General features: G+C 40.0%; 1 protein-coding gene across 11 annotated transcripts in view; it reads left to right on the top strand.

The window, feature by feature from the left end:
• The window catches only part of NCKAP5 (NCK-associated protein 5), a 1,206,846-nt gene that overhangs the window by 825,107 nt on the left and 357,374 nt on the right, over positions 1 to 24,365 (top strand). For all 11 annotated transcript variants that reach the window (XM_010853619.1, XM_010853624.1, XM_010853623.1 and 8 more), the window contains one exon: positions 16,744 to 16,831. In XM_010853619.1, coding sequence (XP_010851921.1) covers positions 16,744 to 16,831 — 88 coding nt within the window. The remainder of the gene's footprint in view (positions 1 to 16,743; positions 16,832 to 24,365) is intronic.

Genomic DNA, 24,365 nt, shown 5'->3' with positions numbered 1-24,365 from the left:
TATGCTTCTTTTCAACCTTCAAAATTTTGTTCATGCACCTCATTGGAGGAACCTTAAACCAGGTAATGGTGTCTGAGGAAGTACAATTCCCAGGCTTTCTGCTCCTGAGCCATCAGGGAAAGTATGGGAGTGGCAGGGAGTCTGCCAAGGGCAATTAAACAGTACCAGACCCAACAGGGAAAAGAAAGCAGATTATCTGGTGAAGATGTTGCTCGTGAGTGTTTATATGCTGAGTATGAAGTTCTGGCATGGCATCAAGTTGAGCACTGAGTAAGTCACTGGAAAGCCAGATCTGGGCTTGGAGATTTAGCTTTGGAAATACAGAGCACAAGAGGTAATAAATGAGATTGGAGAAAAAGACAGGTAGAGATAGAGCTAGCAGAAAGAGAGAACAGAAGACTGAGACCTTGGCCATGAGGTGTGTTCATCTCTAGATGAGGGGAGAAGGAGACCTCAGTAGGAAATACAAACATGTTTAGATAGGAAGGAGGAATATGTGGAGAATGTAGCCATAAAAGCAAGAGAGAGGAAAACTTCAATAAGGAAGGGGTGACCAAGGTAGGCGGATGCTTTAAGTCAAAAGACTTAGGACAAATTAGTGAGTGTGGTGATTTTAGGTCTACTGATGATAAGAAACTAGTCTCAGCATAGACATCAGGGCAGAAGTTGGGTGAAAAGTAGTTGTTGAGATTAATTTGGTGGGGAAAAATATAAAAACAGAACATATAAACTGTTCTTTAATATAGATGGTGGGGAGAGGAGAGAAAAGAGGAATACATTGCAAAGGGGGAATGGGGCAAAGGAAGATTCTGTTAGGGTAAAGTTGATGTTAACTTGTTTGACATCTGATTTAAAATTTTTTTAAAAAGCTTATGGAGAGAGAGAGACCAGCAAAGGGGCAGGTATGAGAGCAAAGGTCCAGAAGAGATGGAAGAGGATAGAATCCAGGGATCCAGTAGTAATCATGGCAGAGGGGCTCAGGGAAAACTGTTAGTGTTCTAATTGGTGTTGTCACTGAGATGATACGAATGTGTTGGATTTCCTCCCAGAGAGTAGGGTGTCAAAGCAAGGACCACAGGAACATGTCTTGCAGAGTGAAAATTGTCCAATATATCCAAGCAGAAAAATCTGGAAATGACCACCAGTCAGTGTGGATACAAATGCCCTCTTCTGTATACTTATTGACTGCTGAGTGGTAATGACAGCTCCTTGTTACAGGCTGTGCTTACTGCCAGTACTCACCCATAAGAAGTACATTGGCACTAGATTTACTCAGCTTCATCAATCAATTTCTTGGCTGTAGAAAAACTGCAATATCATTTTAGAGTCCCTTATAGCCTAACAAGAGGTAGATAATTAGGTCCTAGGGGATCTGTGTTCTAATAGGTTATTGTGGAGTGACCCTCTCCCTCCCCTTTCCAATCTAGAACAAGTCTCTGTACTTTATGATTAAATGTACTCTTCTTCATTTGGAGGAAGGTAAGGATGACTGGAAGAAAGTTGAACATTCTGCTTATTACTTGGTTTTGGATATTTGTATAGTATGCATGAGTGTGTGCTAAGTCACTTCAGCTGTCACTTCAGTCATGTCTTACTCTTTGTGACCCCATGGCACAATCTGTGATCCAGGCAGCAATACTGAAGTGGGTTGCCATGCCCTCCTCCAGGGGATCTTCCCAACTCAGGGATTGAATCCACATCTCTTACATCTCCTGCATTGGCGGGCAGTTTCTTTACCACTAATGCCACCTGGGAAGCCCTTTGTATAGTGTAGGTGTGTAGAATTTACCAATATTGCAATACTCCTGCATGAATGGACAGACAACAGAGTCTGCCTAGTTTCTCATGTTTACAGGGAGAGGGAAGGGAGAAAAGGACTTCTGACCATGGATCTGGAAGTCCTAAAATAGCATAGCTTTAACATTAAAAGCAGTTAATGTTGTATGTATCTATGCATGCTGCCATGATAATTTCTAGCAATTCAATCAGCATAGCATATTCTCACTCATCATTTACATTTTAAAAATCCTGACACTTGGCAGATTTTGAGTGTTTATCAGTACTTAGTGTCTCATTTTTTTTTTTTTTTTCTTTTGTGATAAGTCCGAAAACTGGTTTCTCTGGTGCTTTTACATATTAAAATTTTTTTTCAAGTTAGTGCAGAGGTCCTCTGCCCTTTCCCCCAACTATCCTCGCTTCTTTCTTTCTGAAGCATTGAGAATTCAAGGATAAAGGGGCACTCTTTTCACCAAAAATCACCCTATTTCCAGCCTCTATTTCACTGGGCAGAAATGTGCAATAAAAGTGCTATATAAAAGCTTGTATTCCACAATAAGAAATAATTGAAAACAATCCACTGTTGTTTATCTTAACCTTCTGGTTGGGAAATTTTGCAGTTATTGGTACTAGTTTTATCATACTATTTCTTAGCAACAGATATTCTGATGTGGTTATTCTTTATTTTCTCATAGACATTCAAAGTCAGGAAGAACAGAATCTAAATAGTGGAGGAAAGCTGAACATCCCAAGTTGCGGGGAATAAATATATATGTGCATGAAATGTAATGAGACCAGTGCTCCATTTAGGAATATGTATCAGTTGGGGAGCAGTAACTAGAGGCTCTGTTTGACACTGTTTGAAATGTAGTTATAAATTTCCATTAAACTGTGAACATAACTTTAAATGTATCTAATTCAGTTGGAAGAGTCTTAACTAGTTTAGCTAACGATGGACAAATGCTTTGCATTTGATTAAAATGTCTATACAATACTGCTGCTGCTGCTAAGTCACTTCAGTCATGTCTGACTCTGTGTGACCCCATAGACGGCAGCCCACCAGGCTCCCCTGTCCCTGGGATTCTCCAGGCAAGAACACTGGAGTGGGTTGCCATTTCCTTCTCCAGTGCATGAAAGTGAAAAGTGAAAAGTGAAAGGGAAGTCGCTCAGTCAATACTAAACAATACTAAAATGTCTGTACAACCTATACAATTCTAAAATGAAATGCTCATACGTTCAGTAGGCATATGGACTGTGATGTACACACTTAAAGCATGTTTCTCATCGCAAAAGCTCATGGCAAGCAATTTAAAATTTGTAAACAAAATCATTAGTTTGAAAATCTCTTTTCTGTCTAATTAAATCCTACTCATTTCCAAAAATTCAGCACATGTCAACACCTCCAAAGGAACTCTCTTAGCCTCTTAGATTTTTTTCACCTCATGGCATCTTCTTTTGGAACTTATTACATATAATGTAATTACTGGCTTGCCGGTTTCCTATACTTAGCTGATTTTCTTTATTTGAGTGGCTGGTTATAGTACAAAGTGCATAGATGGGTTCAATGGATGATTAGCAAATAAGGAAATAGATAAATTCATGAGGGGATGATGAAAGAATGAATGAGTAAATGAGAGAATGATTACTCATATTATAGAAGGAATTGTCTTTAAGTTTTTCAGCATTGGAATGAAACCTAGGTTCATCTAACCATACTTTCCATCTACTTTTCACCATCAACTATGTTCCAGATGAAGCTAATTAGTATATAAGTCTGCAACTCAAGAGATATTCCATACACTCAGGGTAAATTGATACCGATTCTGTGATGGGGATAATAGAAGAAGACCTGAGGTACATACTGGGGCCCTCTAACTAACTCACAGATAGTTGTTGAAACAAGAATCCTGCACATTAAATTGTTTCATAGTATTTAACCATGCCAAGTACTATATAAGTGTTTGGGGAAGACATGAGATTATAACAGAGATCCCTAAAAGTTAATGTGCAAGAATTTCTTTATAAAAAATACAGATTCATTCTCAGAGATTCTGGATCACTAAATCTCTGGTGGACCTGTGAATCTGAATTTTAATGAGATTTGCCCCCACCCTACCTTGATGATTTCCTGCAATTGTTCTTGAGAAAACACTTTTCACTGGATGAAGGAGAGACTCCAGTGGACCAGAGCTATCAGGGAAACAGGGGATGGGACTTAGTCTGGAGCTTGATGGATGCATGATATTTGGATAGGCAAGGAGGGAAAGGAAGGAATCTCCTTTTTCTTATGGTAATTGGCAGGAACATCTCTCTCCAAATACCAGATGATTATGATGATTGACAAAACACACTTTCATGACATTGCAGAGTAAGTATTACTCTGATGTTTCCTTTTGTGTTTTTAATCTACCACAGAAGCAGGTTTTAAATTGACTTCTTTTTCCCCAGTTTTCACTTTTACCTGTTAAATCTTGACACATTTCTACACTTCAGAATTTCTAAGGATCAAGCATGCCAGTTATTGCCATATCTTGAGTTGTGATGACATTTTAAACAAGGACTGTTGGGTAAAAAATAAGTGGAACATTAAATGTCTCCTTCTGCTAACACCACTGAGCAACCACCTCTTCCATTTTCCTCTCTGAGGTGACTTAGATGATCACAAAAGTTCTGTGGAAGTATAGGCTGCTTTTCCATGTTTATAGATAGCTGCTACAAAATAGGCTACATCAGAAACATATGTATATTAACTGTCACGCTGAAAGCTTATACTGTGTTCTTCAAAGCAAAACAGACTTTGAAGGTGTTGATTTCAAAATTTCCCATTAGAAGGAACACACTTGTAGACAATTCAGGAAGCTCAAAAGGACTAACTGTATAGGGTGGTGATCAATTTAGCATGCGTGAAACAAGGGTGACAATGGATATCTAGTTGGGAAGGGAGAAAAGTCTCAACAGTGACAGCTCAGTCACCAGAGGGAGAGAAGTAATACCCAATGGGAAAAGACCAGCACGACTAACACCCATTTGCCTGTCTTGAGTTTTGGCAGTCAGCCACCTGGAGATGACTGTGTACAGTCAGACAAGCCGAGCAGACACTCACTGAGAAGTAGTTCCGTGTAAGTGTTCAATTCTGACAATGCAGATATGGAAGACTTTTTATTAGCACCAGTATCTGGTTCTCTTCTCCTTGCTGGGTGCTCAGAAGACAAAATTTACCAGCTACTGTAGCATTTAGTCAGGCCCTATGATTGGTTCTGGCCAAAGGCTTTTAAATTGAAGTGATTTCTGGAATGAGACAGTAAAAATTCCTACAGTGTTCACCAGTGTCTCTTTTCCCAGTAGCACTGAATGCCTCATGTTGAGAGGCTAAGACAGCTTGAATATTTGAGTTATTCCATTTACAGGAAGATCATAATATGTTATCATCCAACCAGAAAATGCTGGAGTGAAAAGGATGCTATTAATAATTGTGCCAGGATAATAGACATAAACTGGACTGTCCTGGGAAACCAGGACATAGAAACTCCCTACTCCTGGAGGACAGTTGACTGCCAAGGTACCCAGACCATGTGTCAACATACAGTTCAGTCATTTTTAAGCCACTGGGATGTTGGGGTTCTTTGTGACACCAGTGTAACCTGTCCTTTCCGGACTTAGAAGGTAGGTTATTCTTAGGACTTCCCTGGTGGCTCAGATGGTAAAGCATTTGTCTACAATGCAGGAGACCTGGGTTCGATCCCTGGGTCAGCAAGATCCCCTGGAGAAGGAAATGGCAACCCACTCCAGTACTATTGCCTGGAAAATCCCATGGACAGAGGAGCCTGGTAGGCTACAGTCCATGGGGTTGCAAAAAGTCGGACATGACTGAGAGACTTCACTTTCCTTCCCTATTCTTCAGACCAGTTGTTGCTGGAAATTAGAGAGAGGTGCAGTAGCTTTTCTATACTTTCTGAAAAAAGGAAAAGACAGTAGGTGCTTCCATCAAGTGTTGACTTGATTGGTTTATATTCCCAAAGAGACTATTTTCTGTCTTTCTCACATCATCTCCAGAAGATCTATAATTCACAGAGCCTTTACTTCTGAAAGTTAGTTAAAGACGTAAGAGAAACAAATACCAACTTATATAACATTTCACATTTTGTCTCGTTGCATCCTCGCAACATCCTTCTGGAGTAAGTAGGACTGACGTGATATATCCATTTCATAGAGAAGGATACTAAGGTTCTAGAAATGTAAGTGATTTGTCCAAAGTTGCGCAGCTGGTAGAAATGTTTCCACAGACCCACTTATGTCATTTTAGGAAGTATAGGACTCTCATACATTTACGTACTATACTGTGGCCACAGGAGTTGAGGCTGGGAGAGGATCTGATAGCATCAATTTTCTGGCTGTGCTGTGGTTTGCAGTACTGTCTTCTCAATTAAGAGAAGCCACCCTAAACTATTATGAATCAAATGTCAAAACAAGCATATGAATTAAAGAGCAGGCCCATTGAAGAATGCCCTGTGCCATGCAGGAGACTCCAGAAGCCAGTTTTATGGATTCTTAAAGCATCTCTTTGCTACTATTGCACTTTCTTGCCCCAAAACTTAATACTATAACTGGATCCCAAATATGGTCAATTAGATTTTCCTGTCCTTCTCTAATATTCCCAACAACAACAACACAAAATACGAACTTACGGTGCTGCCTTGGACATTATTCAGATCCAGTAGAGAGTTGGCTTGACTCTTTAACATTAACTCGTGTTCTTCAAGGCCCCCTGAAAAAGAGTCTTTAAGATGTGGAAAGTGAGAATCAAATTCATGATTAATTTCCCAATGAGAAACAAGTCTAATCATGTCATTCAATTCTTCATTTTTTTCTGGGTCAAATCCCAAATAGGTTTTGAAGCATGATAAAACAGAGTGTGTGGTGAATTCCTGGGGGTCTTAACCATCTTATGAGGAGCCAGTCACAACTGTGAAAAAAATTATAAACATACGGTGGGCCTCATTTTGAGTACCTGATGTCCTTACATTACTAGATTTCGGCTTTCAAAAGCATGGTGCAAATCAAGAAAGAAATCTTGATGACTCAGTCCACATTTTATTGTTTTCTTGACCAAGGTAAAATGATAAAATTCTCATTTTAAGAAATGGGGAAAATGATGTTCCAACTAGTTATGTTAATATTCTAAAAGAGAATAGCCTCTACTTACAATTTAATATGTATCCTCATGACACATTAAACTATTTTTATTCCTATTATCAGCAGCCAATAAGAATAAACAGTGAGGTTCAATTACAAATAGAAATGTCTGTTATCTTCAAAGTTTCCCTGACCTTTGGCTACTGAGCTATAAAGATCTGTACCCTAAATAATATGTGTTGCCGTGCTGTGCAAAGTCACTTCAGTCGTGTCCAACTCTTTGCAACCCTATGGTCTGTGGCCTGCCAGGCTCCTCTGTCCATGGTGTTCTCCAGGCTAGAATACTGGACTGGATTCCCTTGCCCTCCTTCAGGAGATCTTCCCAACCCAGAGATCAAACTCGTGTCTCTTAAATCTCCTGCATTGGCCAGGTAGGTTCTGTACCACTAGTGCTAAATAATCCATTTATATTAAAAATAGTTGTCTTGTTAATTCAAAGTTCTTTTTGGGCAGTATCAAACTCAAAGAATATTCATTCTTCAGACTACTCAAGACAACAAAATCTTAGAAAAACCAAGTAAATCTGAGTGTATTTGTGGAAATTCACTATTTTGAGGAATTCTATTAGGACACATCATAAGGGTAGATTTAGAAGTCAAAGAGACAAAACTAACTTACAAACAGAAAGAGACTCATAGACTTAGAGAATGGATTTATGGTTACCGGGAAAGCAAGGATGGGGGAAGGGATAGTTAAGGAGTTTGGAATGAACATGTACACATAGCTATACTTAAAATGGATAACCAACAAGGTCCTATTGTATAGTACAGGAAACTCCACTCCATGTTATGTGGCAGCCTAGATGGGAGGAGAGTTTTGAGGGGTATAGATTCATAGGTATGTGTCCCTGAGTCCCTTTGCTGTCCACTTGAAACTTTCACAGCATTGTTAATCAGCTATACCTCAATACAAAATAAAAAGTTTTTTAAAAAGGAAGACAAGCTTTTGAGATTGGACATGGGGGACTGTATTAACTGTTAATTATTTTGTATTAATGAAGCTAATCATATTAATAACTACTGCATTAATTAAAAAACCAGGCTCCACTGAGAGAAGTAACCCATTTTGTAGACCTCTTGTGGATTCTTGGGAAACATCACCAACCCTGCCTTCAGGACAGTGGAAACTAGTGAGGTACACTTCTTTCTGGCATTCACCAGCACACACAGGATTCTCTATCTCTGGATTAGTGCAAACTCTACAAACACATGAATCCATAAATGCAGCTTTGTGTTCTGCCTCTGTTGTGCAGACACTTGAGATTTGCTTGTTAACATTCAGGGGATTCCCTTCAGCTCAATGTGAAAAATGAGGGTTTTTCCTTTGAATGCATATCCTTGCTTCCTTGCCTTCTTAAAATCTGCCTCTCTCCACACAGTGAGCTCCCCAAGCAGGATCAGGATAAGCCTGCCCATGAGGAAATTTATGTTGCTTTCTGCTCACATACAGATGGCCCTGGAGTGAATGTGATGCAGTAATTCAAATTAGACTAGCACCTTTCGATCTGTTTATAGATGGTGCTGTGTCCCCATGAGTGAATTAAGAGCACTGTGGTTTCTGGGCAACAGTATTATTCTGGCAAAATTTGTGCTGAATTAAAAATATATATCATCTAGGAAAGAAAGAAGAAATCGTATCTCTCCCACATTTAGCCAGAGTAAACTTCAGTTTCCGTGCTCTTTTTAGTTATTGTCGACATAGATTTAGTCTTCCTAACTATTAAACCAGGATAAGGAAAGACTGGGTTAAGAACATCAGAGTCACAGCCCACCTGGGGATTGTCCCTGCTTCCATGCTTAGATGTGCTAGCTTCTAAGTGAGGAAGCTTATTTGGTAAGGAAACAAGTTGGTGCACTTGGGCAGAACCCAGTTCTAAACCAGCAAAGTTTCCACATGAACAGTTTCATCTTGAAACTGAAAATTAGTCAGCTTTTCCTCTCACTCCTGAGCTTGAGGAAAGCTTTTCACTGCAATTCAAATGGAGAGGTAGGGTGGGTTGTTGAGGAAAGCAATGAAGTAGGATGGGAAAAAGAAATTTAAAAGCAAATGATTTGCAAACAATTTGGGAGACCATACAAAATATGTTCTTCATTCATATAATTCTCCAATCCTTTCTCCTTTAGCAGTGGGACACTGGGCTTTCTTAGCAGAGATTAGTCAGCCAGGTGGTAAAGGGTGTCCAGGCTAGGGACTGAATCGCAAACCCTGGCCTCATTAGGATAATATTCTAACTATCTAAGCTAATTAGTTGCAGATGAAGCATATGAACTGTGGACTGCATATTAAATTTGACAGAAAGAGTAGGGAGTTATTTCTGGGAGATGTTTGGTTTGTTTTACCCATGACCAGGAGCCCTGCATCTTAGCCCCATGAGTCACAGCCCATTTAGTCTTGTTGTACCTCTCACCTGTTATGACTTCTCTCTGAGCAGTTAGATCTACATATAGGTCTGTAGGACAATGACAATCTAAGGAGCCAGGGGACAAATGAGTAAAAGAACTATTAGATTCATTTGTTCATTCACTTAAAAAAGAACTTATTGAACACTGACTCAGTAACACTAGCTATGCTTAGTTGTCAGAGATAAATAAGACAGTCACTAAACTTAAGGAACTCAGAGCTCATTAATAAGATGCATGAGGTTATGATGGAGAGGAGCTCAGAGTATCAAGAAAGCACAAAGGTAAGGCTTCTCCTTATGGAAAGAAGACTACCCACTTGGTGGTCCACTAGGCTCGGGTACAAAGGAGATCCTGGGCTTTACCTTTCCAGGCTTTTTTCAGATCCTGTGTGGTTTCAAGGCTGCCTGGAGACCCACGGGGCCTACTGCGGCAGGTCAAGGGCACTCCTACAGCAGTGTCTGGAGACAAACTGCCAGGTCAGCACGCTCACTAAAAGTGGCCAAGATTCAGAATAGTGTAGCAGGCAGAAGCTAAGTGAAGGTCAGAGTGCCATAGAGACCTCCAGGCTGTAATCAAACAGAACAGACAGCCTGGAAATAGCCTCAGGATCTTCACACATAGAAGCAGAAGGGCCAGCAACACATCTGAAGACAAGTGACTTCTCTCCAGGTGTAAGGAGACACCACATCCAAATCTCCTTTCTCTGTAGAGATTGAGATCCACACAGCCAGACCTGCATACACCTAGCAACCATTTGTGGAAGAAAAGCAGTTGCTTCTCTTCTACATTTCTATCCAAGAGATAAATGGTCTACATTTAAAAACAAATAACTTTGTCAATAATTTATTATGAAAAAAATTTAAATACAGAAAAAGTTGAATGCATTTTATAGCAAACACTGTAAACCCACCAACTAGATTCTTCCATTCACTTTTACTTGCTCTTCTACATATCTAGCCATGTATCCATCTCTCTCTCCATCCATCATATAATCATTAAAGCATTTCAGAGTAAATTTTAGGCATTGATATATTTTGGCCCAAATTATGTAGATATGGGTATGTATATTGCTAATTAGAGTTCCATATTTGTTTACTCTGTATTTTTTGTTTCAGGGTAAAATTTATGTATAATGATATACACAAATCTTAAATGTAGCATTGGATGAATTCCAACAAATGCTTGTATTTGTGCAATCCATTGAAACCCCTAGAGAGAAATAGAACATTAGCATCATCCCAGGAAGTTCCTTGTGTTCCTTACCAGTCAGTCCTTGCCCCTCCCCTGCCCTCTCTTGACAATCACTGTTGTTAAATTTTACATCATAAATTAATTTTCCCTGTACTAAAGTTACATATAAATGAAATCATGTAGTATTTAGTCTTTTGTGTGTGCCTTCTTTCCCTCACCCTAATGTTTTTGAGAGTCTTTGATACTGCATGTATCAGCTTATTCCCTTTGATTGCTGAATAGTCTTCCAATGTAGGAAATATATACAAGCATACTTTGTTTTATTGTGCTTCACTGTCTTGTATCAGATCAGATCAGATCAGATCAGTCGCGTCCGACTATTTGCAACCCCATGAATCGCAGCACGCCAGGCCTCCCTGTCCATCACCATCTCCCAGAGTTCACTCAAACTCACATCCACCAAGTTGGTGATGCCATCCAGCCATCTCATCCTCTGTCATCCCCTTTTCCTCCTGCCCCCAATCCCTCCCAGAATCAGTCTTTTCCAATGAGTCAACTCCTCACATGAGGTGGCCAAAGTACTGGAGTTTCAGCTTTAGCATCATTCCTTCCAAAGAACACCCAAGGCTGATCTCCTTTAGAATGGACTGGGTGGATCTCCTTGCAGTCCAAGGGACTCTCTCAAGAGTCTTCTCCAACACCACAGTTCAAAAGCATAAATTCTTTGGCGCTCAGCTTTCTTCACAGTCCAACTCTCACATCCATACATGACCACAGGAAAAACCATAGCCTTGACTAGACAGACCTTTGTTGGCAAAGTAATGTCTCTGCTTTTGAATATGCTATCTAGGTTGGTCATAACTTTTCTTCCAAGGAATAAGTGTCTTTTAATTTCATGGCTTCAGTCACCATCTGCAGTGATTTTGGAGCCCCCCCAAAATAAAGTCTGATACTGTTTCCACTGTTTCCCCATCTATTTGCCATGAAGTGATGGGACCAGAATGTTGAGCTTTAAGCCAACTTTTTTACTCTCCTCTTTCACTCTCATCAAGAGGCTTTTTAGTTCCTCTTCACTTTCTGCCATAAGGGTGGTGTCATCTGCATATCTGAGGTTATTGATATTTGTCCTGGCAATCTTGATTCCAGCGTGCCCTGCCCCAGGTCCTTCAGCCTTCTTTCTGTTTGAACCACAGTCCCTTTCTTCTTGTCTTAAAGTGAAATTCAGTCATGGAGGTATCCTTGCTTAAATTGATACAGTTTCTTGAAATGAGAGGATTGGGAGTCAAATAAAGTAAAACACAAGGAGAAGCAATTTGCAAGTCACAGCAGCAGCTCTCAACAAACTGCACAGTGTAGGTGAAGAGAATATGGCATGCATTTTAGCAGAAGTGGGTGAGTTATGATCTTGAAGCCTCTCACATAAGAAAATACGAGGGACAATTGAAAAATTACATTAGTGATTTAGTTTTATGTGACTCATCAGCAAATACACAAGTTAAAGTATATTTCTTAAAAACAAAAAGCATGATCAGCTTTTGGTTCAAAGAGCCTTATGAGTTACTAATTTGATTTGAGGAGAGTGACTTCTTGTTTTTGTGTTCATTTTGTTCCATTTCTGTCAAAAATGACATACTAAACTGAATATTTGATCACAAGAGTCACAAAAGAACACTTCAGTCTAATGGTCTGATCAGTTCCCAGAGTCTCATTAGGCAAAAAAGAGAGGGCAGGATTTGGGGAGGAAGAAAGGAGTGTGGACGAGTTCACTTTCCTTTACCTGCTGTTAGAATAAATTGCTCCCAGAGTGCTCTGGGATCCTGTTTTCTGATAATCCTTTCATTATTGAATGAATGAAGTTCTTTAGGACTCAAATCATATTCTCTGATTGTGATATTATTAGGTTGTTTCCTGCCTTGAAGAGATTCAGGAAACCATCATCTTTGAACATTTACTTCCAGAAGAATCTTCCTTTGTTGTGCAGGGAGACTGTCTCTATAAGACATGGGTGCAAATCCAATGACAGTTCCCCAGTCGTGTGCTCTTTAAATGGGGGTCTGTGACAAAGGTGGATCTCTGGGCACAGGGAGATTTTGTTTCAAATTCTCACTGATCCATCTCTTAGGTGCTTTTGAATTGTTATTCTCATGAATTCTTTTTTAATGTCCTTTTTTTCTAACTTTAAGTTTGTGCCCCTTTTAAGCAAAACTTTTTTTTTCTTCCCCTAGAGAAAATACTATAGTGGTGGTGGTAATTAAGTGATATATACCATAAAACATGGAATCTGTTTTTAATTAAATACAGTTCTTACATTTTTATCTATGTTATGTAAAATATACTGTTTGCATATGAATTTAGTTTATTTGTCTGATGTGTATAGGACTTAACTTTTAAAAAATAGTTCACTTAATATGTATTAAAATTTATTACATTTCACCAAGTGTAATTTTAGCCTAGACTGTTTTTAGTTATGATAGTTACTTGACCCATATTTAGAGGACAAAAGGATTTAATCTCAGGATAGACAAAAGTGGGAAAAAAACAGAACTAGAAGATATTAATTAAGGTTAGTGTTTAATGATATGTTCAACAAATCAGCAACTTACAAGCAAGAAAACTCTACCTGTGCCTGACTTGGAGACAGGAATTGATTATTTTTAGTTCACATTTGGGAAGCGGATGGTGTAATTGTTCTGTGTGCAGACTAGACTCATACACCAGCTATCAAAATAATAAAACAAAATAAAGTGTCACTGGACATTGCACTGCAAGGGATGGTGCTTCACAGTCTTTGATTTTTAAAATAAGGGAGTTTACTAAATGATAATCTTTTTTAAAAATATAATTAGGGAATAAGTAATGGTATATTCTTATAAGGTTCAAAATATTTCTCTGTCACCAGATTCATAAGGGTTGTGAAAAGATGAGACAACTTAATTTTTTTTTTATCAAGAGTTAAGCTGAGTCCCTACAACTCTGTTCCAAGCTGTAGCTTGGATATATAACTGGTTTTAATTAATAATGAATTTGTGCCAGAAAAGTGTTCACAGTGTTACTGTGGATCTAGACTGCTTGAGATTCTGTTTTAACAATTTTCTGTCCACGCCCTCTTTTTTCTTTCTTATTTTTTAAACTGTGAAGTCAAGAAGAAAGGGGAGAAGGTGAATAAATGTTTTTCTTTTTAATCCAGCAACTTGTGCATAGAACTTTTAAATATACAGAAGAGATAATTCAGCAAGATATGCACTGAAACAGAATTCTATTCTAATTTATTGATGACAAAGACAAGATTTTATTTTAACTGAGCTTTACCTATTGGGCCATAGTTAAGCCAAATTTTTATATAAATGATTAAAATAAGGATTGACATGAGAAAGACTTTCAGTCTCTTTGCTAAGGTAGGAAAAAAATAGATTAATATTTAGGAGATGAGAGTCTAGTCTCTGCTGAGTCATCTTGGGCAAGTTATTAACAGTATCATTACCCTTCTCTTTTTTCCTATTTAAAATGTTTATATTTATTTATTTTTCTATGCTGTGTCTTAGTTGCAGCATGTAGGATCTTCAGTCTTCCTTGCAGCATGCAGGTTCTTCCAGTTGCAGCATATGGGATCTAGTTCCCTGACCAGGGATTAAACCCAGGCTCCCTGCTTTGGGAACTCAGTCTTAGCCGCTGAACCACCAATGAATCCCTACTTTTCTTGTTTATAATAGGTTTAGCAAATATCATGGAAAATCTACTACCATTAAAGAGGTTGTTTCTGTTTCTATAAAATGAAATTATAAAGTATAAAAATCACTTATTATTTCAGAATTTGTTACTTCTTCACACCTATTCTTTTCTCATAAACTTACTTTGTCTTTTCTACCAGGTCTTTCTAACCTCTCCTCAGGTCAGAAATAATATTTTTGCTTTCTTGGGTTTAGCAGCTAATAGGTGTTCACAAATATAACTCCTAATTAGGAGTTAAGACTCCATTTATAATCATTTCCTTGAATGTAAATAAAGCCTAGTGGAAAAAGGATGCCATTTTTACAGTCATGAAAATAGTTTAATCCTAACTCTCTATCCAACTAACCATGATTCTGTAAGTAAGCCGCTTAACCTTTCTGGGCCTCAGCTTTATTATCTACCACAGAGATATAATGATATTTTTAAAAGTGCATTGCCAATGCCATATGCTCATTCATATCTGACTCTTTGTGACCCCATGTACTGTATCCTGTAAGGCTTCCCTGTCCATGAGATTGTCCAGGCAAGAATACTGGAGTGGGTTGCTATATCTTCCTTCAGGGGATCTTTCCAGCCCAGGAATCAAACTTGCGTTTCCTGCATTGCAGGCAGACTCTACCTACTGAGCCAAAAGTGCATTATAATGATTAATAGATGAGAGAGTTCTTTGACAAGTTTAAAGTACTACTTAATCATCATTAATAAAATGAGATATGTGAAACTATTAGGAACGTATTTTGTTTTCCTGGATGGATTCACGAAGAGGTGGCTTGTGTAAATGTGCAAAAAAATCAATCTCTGCACACTGATAATCAGTGTCCACCATCTTCTCCAAATCCTGAAAGGATAATGGTTCCACTCCCTGAGAAGGCAGAATTTCCCCAATTATAACCCTGGTTTGGATTAGCCTGGTTCATCTGCAGTGTCTTTTCTCTGCTGCCAAGCAATGATGCACCATATGAGAAGTTGGCTTTCTGAACCACACTACCTTGGTTACTGTAAAGGCCTTGCCACTTCCAGGAATGCATAGACCCCTACAGCCCCTAATTTGTCTTGCTAGATGCCCGAGTGAGAGAGAGGGCTTAGTCTACTTCTCCCTACAACTCTTCTGAACTAGGATCATATTGAGTTACTAGAATACATGCTTCAGGATGGGACTGGAAGAGACAGACGACTCAGGCTCTGGGCACAAGAGCACTGTGTTCAATGTGTTTCATTCAGGCGACCCAGTCTCAGAATTCTGGTCCATGAATCCTCATGGATAAGTCCCAAGGACAAGGCCATTTGAATACAGTTTGAATATATATTTTCATTGCTTGTTACAGAGTAAGCATTTAATATTTAAAAAAAAATGAATCAACCAGAGATTCACATAATAATGTCTTCTGAGTGTTTACTTTATCCAGAATTGAAGGATAAATTAAGAATATATGACGTGGTTCTATACAAAATATTATAATTTACTTCAGAGGACAAAGCATGCATACATGAAATCTTTGAGGATTAGAATGGAGAATTTTAAAATGAAAGAATAAGTATAGGGTTGTAAGAATTCACAGAAGTAGGGTACTAGTAAGAAGTCTCTTAGGAAGTGAAACTTGAGGTGGATTTTGAAACATGGATGGCCCATGAGAAGATGAAAGGCTGTTGGCATTCCAGAAAGTAGTAACAGCTTGAGACAATGTCTGGAAATGGAAATGAGTGTGTGTGTTTTACTCTTCTCTTTTGGGCTTGAGAGGGGAGGTATTGGGAAGGGGTACATTGACGTGGGTACTTAATAAGATTATGGCATACAATATATGGTATAATGTGACCTATAGAAATATTCTTAAATGTGCATTAAGATGTATTTGTAAAGATATTTATTAATTGAAATAGCAAAAATTTTGAAGCAATTTAAATTCCATCAGCAGAGGAATGTTTAAAAAATGTATGGTACATTCACATTATGGAATATTAGGAAGTAGTTGAGAAGAATAAAGTGTATCTTTGTGTGCTGACATAGAGATCACAATGGGAAGATGTAACAGTATATTAATGGTGAAAATGCATTCATGTAGGATTTGTCAACTTTGAAAATTGATTTTTAAAAAATCAGAGTATTTCAGAAAGATTACTGGAGTGACATCGTGTCAAATTGAAAGTGAAGAGGGATGTTGGAAGATGTTTGCAATAGTACAGACATGAGAGTCTAAGGATAGAGACCTGAATGGTAAACAGAAAGAGAGAGAAGCCAGGGCCATTCTGCAAAAGGATCGTAGAGGACTTACGACAGATTCTTAATACAGGGGATGAAGGCGAAAGGCGAGAAAAGAGATTCCTAGGCTTTAAGCTTAGGGAATCATTTGCTAAAGAATGATTTCTACTAACTGAATAAGACCCATGTTAATAGGAAACATTTCTTAAATTATTTATTCGTCCATCTATCTATTTTTGTTTGTTCACTTTTCAGGATGGAAGAAACAGTACGAAATCTACTACAGAGTCAAGGACCTCCGGAACAGAAAAAAGAAGAAACTGTTAATATAATGGTCTATCAGGTACACCATATGTCTTACTCTTGGCTGGCTATTGGTCAGCTTGTTTTGCTCAGATTTCTCTATCTCTGTCCATTCTTACCTGGAGATAAATAAGAAAGGACGGTCTGACCCCAGGGCTGAAAGCCACCCCAGTTACCTCTGTTTGAGGAAACCTGTTCACGTTTACTTCATTCATTCATTTCTTGTACTTTGTGAAAAAGAATCACAGATTTAGTTGTATGAGAGTGCAAAATGTAAGTTTATAGTGATGCAGAGAGACCTAAAGAAGTATTATAGAATTCTAACCAGGGCTGAAAAAGAGGTATCTGGGAACAAAGGGGAGGGAGTAATTCTTCCTGTTCAGGGAGGTAAGGAATACTTCTCAGTGCTGTCACATATAAAGTGGGCCTGAGGAATAGAGAAACAAGAGAAAGAACATTCCAGGCAGAGGGAAGCCAACGTAAAGGGGCAGGAGTGTGAGTGTGCATGACAGGCTCCTGGAGAGGAAGACGATCCCAGGATGCTGAAGATCTGCTTGAGGTTATGCCTGTCTGCTCCGCTTACATGTGTAGCCTTGCGCCTCAGGCCACATGAAGTCTATAGACATCCAAAGAGAGCCAGTGGTCAGTAGACTAACAAGTTGTCACCTTTTGATAACCCTTATCCCCCGGTGCTTTAGCACTAGTAAAATGAGGGGCTTTCCTGGTGGTCCATTGGTTAAGAAGCCACCTACCAATGTAGGAGACATGGATTTGACGCCTGTTTCTGGAAAATCCCACATGCTGCATGGCAACCATGTCCCTTCACCCCTTCTACTGAACCTAGAGCTCTAGAGCCTACGAGCTACAGCTGGTGAGCCCATGCGCCACAACTACTGAAACTTGAGTGCCTAATAAAGCCCATGCTCATGCGAAGCCCTTGCTCTGCAACTGGAGAGTAGGCCCTGCTCTCCACAATTAGAGAAAGCCAATGCACATTAATGAAGACCCAGCATAGCCAAAAACAAATAAATCTTTAAAATAAAACAAAAAACACTAGCAAGGTGACTAGACCAGGAAGCTGGGCATCTAATCTGAGCATGACTCAAGTTGGCCACACAGATGAGAAGACTCTGACAGCAGAAAGAGGCCCAGGCATTCTATCTAGATCAATGGAAGGCTTTTATTGAAAAGCCCTTAAAATCACAAATAAACACCCAATATCCATTGCACAACTATGCATAGAGAGCTTTTAAAAGCTAAAAAAGTCAAGGGAATGGGTCAAAGTTTAAGATGATCACTGGATGGCCCCAGGTTTTGGCTAGCTAAGAAAGCAAGTGGGTTTGGAGAGGCAAAGAAAGGAACCCAGCTGGTAAATGGTCATTTCACACTAGCTTCCCTGAATTCACAGGGTTTGGGCTCTGCAACCCAACTTATGATGACAGTATTGAGAGAAATCTAATAATAAAAGTGACAGTATCATATAAAGTTAAGAAATCTAGGTAGAGTTAGCCTTCAGAAGTCTGTGTGTGTGTTTACTCTTTAAGTAATGTCTGACTCTGTGACCCGATGGACTGCAGCGCACTGGCCCTCTGTGCGTGGTATTCTCCAGGCAAGAATACTGGAGTGGGTTTGCTGTTTTCTTCTCCAGGACATCATTCCAACTCAGGGATTAAACCTACCATTCATTTCTTTGCCGCTTACAGGCTGTTTCTTTACAGCTAAGCTACCGGGGAAGCCCCTAAGTCTGCGTCCTAAATTATTGACTCTTGAGACATCTGCTGCTGCTGCTAAGTTGCTTCAGTCGTATCCGACTCTGTGCTACTCCATAGACGGCAGCCCACCAGGCTCCCCCGTCCCTGGGATTCTCCAGGCAAGAACACCGGAGTGGGTTGCCATTTCCTCCTCCAATGCATGAAAGTGAAAAGTGAAAGTGAAGTCGCTCAGTCGTGTCCGACTCTAGCGACCCCATGGACTGCAGCCTACCAGGCTTCTCCGTCCATGGGATTTTCCAGGCAAGAGTATTGGAGTGGGGTGCCATTGCCTTCTCCACTTGAGACATCTACAGGTCTACAATTTGACACCGGAGACAACTGTTCTCCATCTCCAGTGAAAACAATGCAAGGTGTTGACTTAACTCAGAGGAGATTAAAGTTAGCTCCATAAAGACAGTAGAAAAACCACTAAAATCTATTTCTAGGGAAAAGGTTGATATTCTTCTTGAGGTCATCTTCACGTGGGGAAGGCATGCCCAGCTTTTCCTGGTGAATGGTCGCCTGCAGTTAAGATAAGGTTTTAAGTGCTTCTAGGTCTGAATCTTTCCTAGGTAGTAATATCTTCTTTGGCAGAAAATTGAAGTATAAGTTTAAAAAAAAAAAAAAACATATTGACTTTGCATTAAATGGTTCTGTTTAACCTTAAAGAATCATATTCGCTGCCCCCTGGTAACACCTGGCTTCAATTAGAACTAAGTAACTCAGCATTCCTTCTGTGCTTTTTTCCGTGTCCTCATCGCGGCTGTTTCATCCAGGTTCTTATTTTCTCTTAATCATTCTTTGCTTATCTCTTTACCACTTATTAGCCAAATCTGTGGTATAAACACTTATCATCAGAATTCATTTTATGAAACCAGAAGCTTCTTAGAAAAACAGAGACTTCTAAAAATGTGTTTTAAAAGCTATTTCTTCTTTGAGAGTTGCTACTTGGAGGAGGGGCCTACTGTGGCGCTGACGAATGGTTGAGCAGGCCCTCTAACCTCGCTGTAACCTTCTGGCGTTAGTGGTCTCAGGGTAACTGGTAACCATTGCCTGGTAATGTGTTGTGTGGTAATGGCACTCGACAATGGCTGCCTGCTAAGGGCTGTGCACTGTCCCGCTCTGTTACGATTCCTCTTTTTCCTTGATGCTTCTCAATTTTAAGGAGAATACCCGGGCTTGTTCAGCCAATAGTCGATGGAGGGGTTGTCCTTAGAAGAGTGAAGTAAGAGGCCTCAGGCCGGCAGGTGAGCTGGGGAGGAGGCGAGGCACAGGGAACAGGCTGGGGGTTGTGTCCTGCCAGGCCCCAGAGCTCTGGCCAAGGTTGCCCGGCCCTTGAGTTGCTGGTGAATCTCTCCACCATCCCCACCTCTGTGACCTAATAGCAATGGGAGTCTGCCTGGATCTTGGTCTTTGGTACCTGGCCTGTGCCATCTGAGGAGCCTGAGGACCAGTTGGGTCTTGAACACCTGGCTCCCTCAGCCTCAACAGCTGGGCAGGGTCTGGGTGTGTGGCCCTAGGGAACTGCCAGCTAAAATCCGCCACCTCTCAGCCAGGACCTCGACCTTGAAGGGTGAAAGTTGTGCCTTAGGTCCTTGCCTGTTCTTCTCAGAACAGGGAATAATTTTATTTGGTGAAGGTTTACAGGAACATCATTATCTGACCATGACCTGACCTCAAGAACAAAGGTTCTGACACCAAGAAGTTTGCAACAACTAACCACGCCCCTCCCTCACCTTTCCTAGAAAAGCGCTTTGCTGAAAGCTTTGCGGGAATTTGGGATTTTTGAGGCCCGTAGCTCAGCTGGTAAAGAATCTGTCTGCAATGCAGGAGACCTGGGTTCAGTCCCTGGGTTGGGAAGATCCCCTGGAGAAGGGCATGGCAACCCACTCCAGTATTCTTACCTGGAGAATCATCATGGACAGAGGAGTCTGGCGGGCCACAGTCCCTGGGGTGAAAGTGTCAGACACGACTGAGCACCCATCTCCTTGCATTGGCCTACAATAAACATTTCTCTACTCCAAACTCCAAAAAAAACAAAAAAAAAAAAACCTCTTTCCTCTTAATAGTACAGTCTGTTAGATTTGGGAAGTCAACTCTTCTCTCTAGGGAGGAGACAGTTAGTAACATGAATTCATGCTCCATGGAAGGGATTTTTCAGCTATTGCTCTCATTGGCCTTAGGTTCATTATCAGGAAAATGAGAGAGGAATTTGGGTTACATGAACCATAAAGGTCATTTATAGATTGAACAGTTATTTATTGAGTTTTATTGTGAATTAGGCACAACTTTGCCCTCTGGGGATTCAGGACATGAGAACAGAGAGAAGGGTGGCCCTGAGTTCCAGGGAGATCCCTGTCACCTCCGTCATCACAATGTTCTAAATATGGGAATGGTAGTGAAACCAATTGTGCAAGTTGTATGTGATGAAACAGTGGACTGCATAGTTAACACTATCTGAGGTCATATTCTTGGGGTAAGAGCCGGGAAATTTATTGTTTCATAATATGAAGGGTTATTGACACACCTGACTCAAATTTTCCAACAGTAAGATTTCTCTGACATGAACCTATTTTCCATTGTGGAAGTTTGAGGCTTTTGTCTTTGAATTAATATAGTAACAGTAGTGTAATAGCTTTCTAGGTTCCAGACCCCTGCTAACTGCTGGCATGCATTGAAAGGTGGTCCTAGTTCATTCAAGGGGCATGTTCCTGACAACTTCTCAGAGTTGGTTACTTGAATCAGTTAGGGCTTGTATAATTTCACCTAGACCTGCTGGAAAGTCAGTAGTCGTTTTTGTTCAGCAGCTAAGACAAACCTGCCTGTGGCTATCAGTGGTTTCCCTAGCTTTGTCACTGTGCACTTCCTTTTTTCTTAATTTGGAGAATTTGCATAATTTCAAGGTTTGGCATCAAGTGACATAAATAGCATTTTTATGTGATCACAGTTTAAAATATACCTAGTTCAGGATCCCATTGACTATGGACTGGATTGTAGCTTAGTCCCCACAACAACTATGCAGGAAGTACCGTCACTATTCCCACCTTACAGACGAGGACATAGACTCCTAGAGGTGAGCTCTTGCCCCAGAATGCAAATGGAAATAGCTTAGAAGGGATTTGAACCCTAGTTGGTCTGACTCCTTGGCCTTAACTCCTTATGCAGATAAATTCTGGAGGGATGAAATCATGGAGCCCGAATTACTCTGCTAAATGGGACTTGAATCTAGGCCTTTCCGCTGTCCACCTAGAGCTCTCTCCATTCGTTCATTTACTTGCTCCTTCATTCATATAGTCATTTACTTTTGCAACTATGTATATTGTTTCCTGTTGCTGCTGTAGCAAACTTAATGGCTTAAAACTGCACAAATATATTGTTTTATAATTCTGGAGGTCAGAGTCTAAAATCACAATAGCAGCAGGGCTACATTCTTTCTGGAGGTTTCAGGACAGAATTATTTCCTTGTTTTTTTCCAGATTCTAGCATTCTTTGGCTTTTGGCCTTTCCCTCCATCTTCAGAGTACATAACTGCAAACTCTGGTTCCATTGTAATGTCTCCTTTTTCTGGCCCATCCCCATAGTCCAGGATAATCCCCCATCTCCAGATACTTAATTTAATCACATCTGCAAAGTCTCTTTTGCCATAGAAGGTAAAGGAAGCACATTCACAGGTCTGAGGCTTGGTAGAATGTGGACATTTAAGTGAGGGAACATTATTCTGTCTACTACACTAAATAGCACATTAATCTAGCAGGCTGGAGGTACCTAGCTCACACCATGCTAAGTGCTGGAGGTAGAAAGATGCCTTCTCTTGGAAAGCTCAGCTTACAGGATGCTGGCAACTAGGGAGGAAAAGCAGATAATTGAATATATGCCACTCTGTGATGGGAGCCCAGAGAACAGCCTGCTTGAGTTCTGGGAACACAAAGGAAGATGCCACCACACCTACGGCTCTGCTGTCCCTGGAGACTCTGCTCCTGCCTAGGACTTCTTTTCAATAATCGATTTCCCTTTCCCTTTAGCCTCTGATGTCATGGACTCAAGAGTCATGTGCACCACAGCCTGCCTTTCACAGAGCATCTTATATCTCTGGTATTTTAATACAACTGTGACTGTCAGGACACATGCGTTTGGTGCTTTTACAGTTGTCAACGTGCTTACACAGAATGGGTCTCATTTGTTCATTTTAGCAGTCTCTAAAGTAGATATTATCTTGCTCATTTTTAAGGATGAGCCTCAAAGAAGCCTGATTGAACTCTGGTAAATGCTAAGTGGTAGAACTAGAAAGAAATCTCAGGCTTTCCTAAGTGAGATACATAGAATGAAACTGAGAAGTTACCAGTGAGATAATCAGATGGTGCAGGAGGGAACAGACACAGACTTCCCTGCTCACAAAACCCTTGTCTCAAGATACAAAAAAATCAGTGAAAGGAAAGTGAAATCAATTAATAAGCCATATAATATTTGCACCTGACATTTCTTTTTTGGGAGAGACAAGCCCATGAGTGAGAGAAATATTATCAATATATGGAGGGAACGTGACATACCTAGCGCCTTGGACAGATTCCTTTCATTACAGGAAAATGAAAGACTTCAAAGGATTTTCTGTAAAGGAGGCTGAAAAGGAGAAACATCTTCTGTTTCTCTCTTCTTCTGTTTCTTTCTCCAACTCTTTTTTTTCCTAGGCATTTGGGGGTTTCTTCTGTGTTATATAGTATATTCCTGAGACCTCTGTAACCATTTCATTTAGTTGAGTACTTAGGAAGCATATTAGATAAAACATTCATGATTCAATATGAGCAAGGGCAATTAAGCATAAATGAAATGGAGCAGTTCGTCGAGAGGACATTACTCCTTCAGCTTCATCTGTCAAAATATTTCAACCTAGACAACCTAAGATACAGAGAATTTTAATCCTGATGATACATTACCCATTAGAGTCCTCTTGTGTCTGTAGCTACCTTTTGTGTTGCTTTGTTGTAGCTAATAGATTTCTTCTTGTCTCTGCTTCTGTCTATGGAACATGAATTTGAACCCACGTTAGCTCATTTATTTAGAAAGAAAAAAGTGGACAGGTAAGTTCAAACAGAAATGAGGGGTGGAAAGAGACCTGCATGTGGGTACAGCTTCTGCCACTAACAGGACTTTTGACCTCAGATTGTGTGTGTGTGTGTGTGTGTGAATGAAGATGTTTGGGACTAGATTAATAATCGCAAACCCAAAAACCTACAGTTGCCAAATAATACAAATGTTTAAAACGAGCTAGGTATGACAACAATTGTGTGTCCTCAGGGGGAGTTACAGGCTATTTTCCCACTTTTGGTAAGGAAATAGGTATAGAAAGATGTGGTGTTTGTTATTCAAAGGCAAAAAGGCCTTGGTTTTAAAAACCACAGTAGCATCATACACCTGACTTGTTGTCAAAGGGCAATAGTGATGGACACAGTGGCAAACTGACCGAAGAGTCTGTCTGGTCTAAAGGCAGCAGTCACAGTCCCACTGCGGCAGATGCAGATGACTCAGAATGTACACAATATGGACAGATGTTTCGGAAGAAGAGGGAAGTTCAAGTTTTTTACGAGCAGTTTCTTAATCCGTAAATAATGGTGTATGTGTGTGTGTGTGTGTGTGTGTGTGTGTGTATATATATATATGTAAGAATTTTCCACAGTTTATTGTGATCCACACAGTCAAAGGCTTTGCCATAGTCAATAAAGCAGAAATAGATGTTTTTCTGGAATTCTCTTGCTTTTTCCATGATCCAGCGGATGTTGGCAATTTGATCTCTGGTTCCTCTGCCTTTTCCAAAACCAGCTTGAACAT

This window comes from Bison bison, unplaced genomic scaffold (genome assembly GCF_000754665.1).
Source record: "Bison bison bison isolate TAMUID 2011002044 unplaced genomic scaffold, Bison_UMD1.0 scf7180017864330, whole genome shotgun sequence".
NCBI lineage: Eukaryota > Metazoa > Chordata > Mammalia > Artiodactyla > Bovidae > Bison > Bison bison.
The sequence above is the reverse complement of the archived record's forward strand: the minus strand, read 5'-3'. Positions and strand labels throughout refer to the sequence as shown.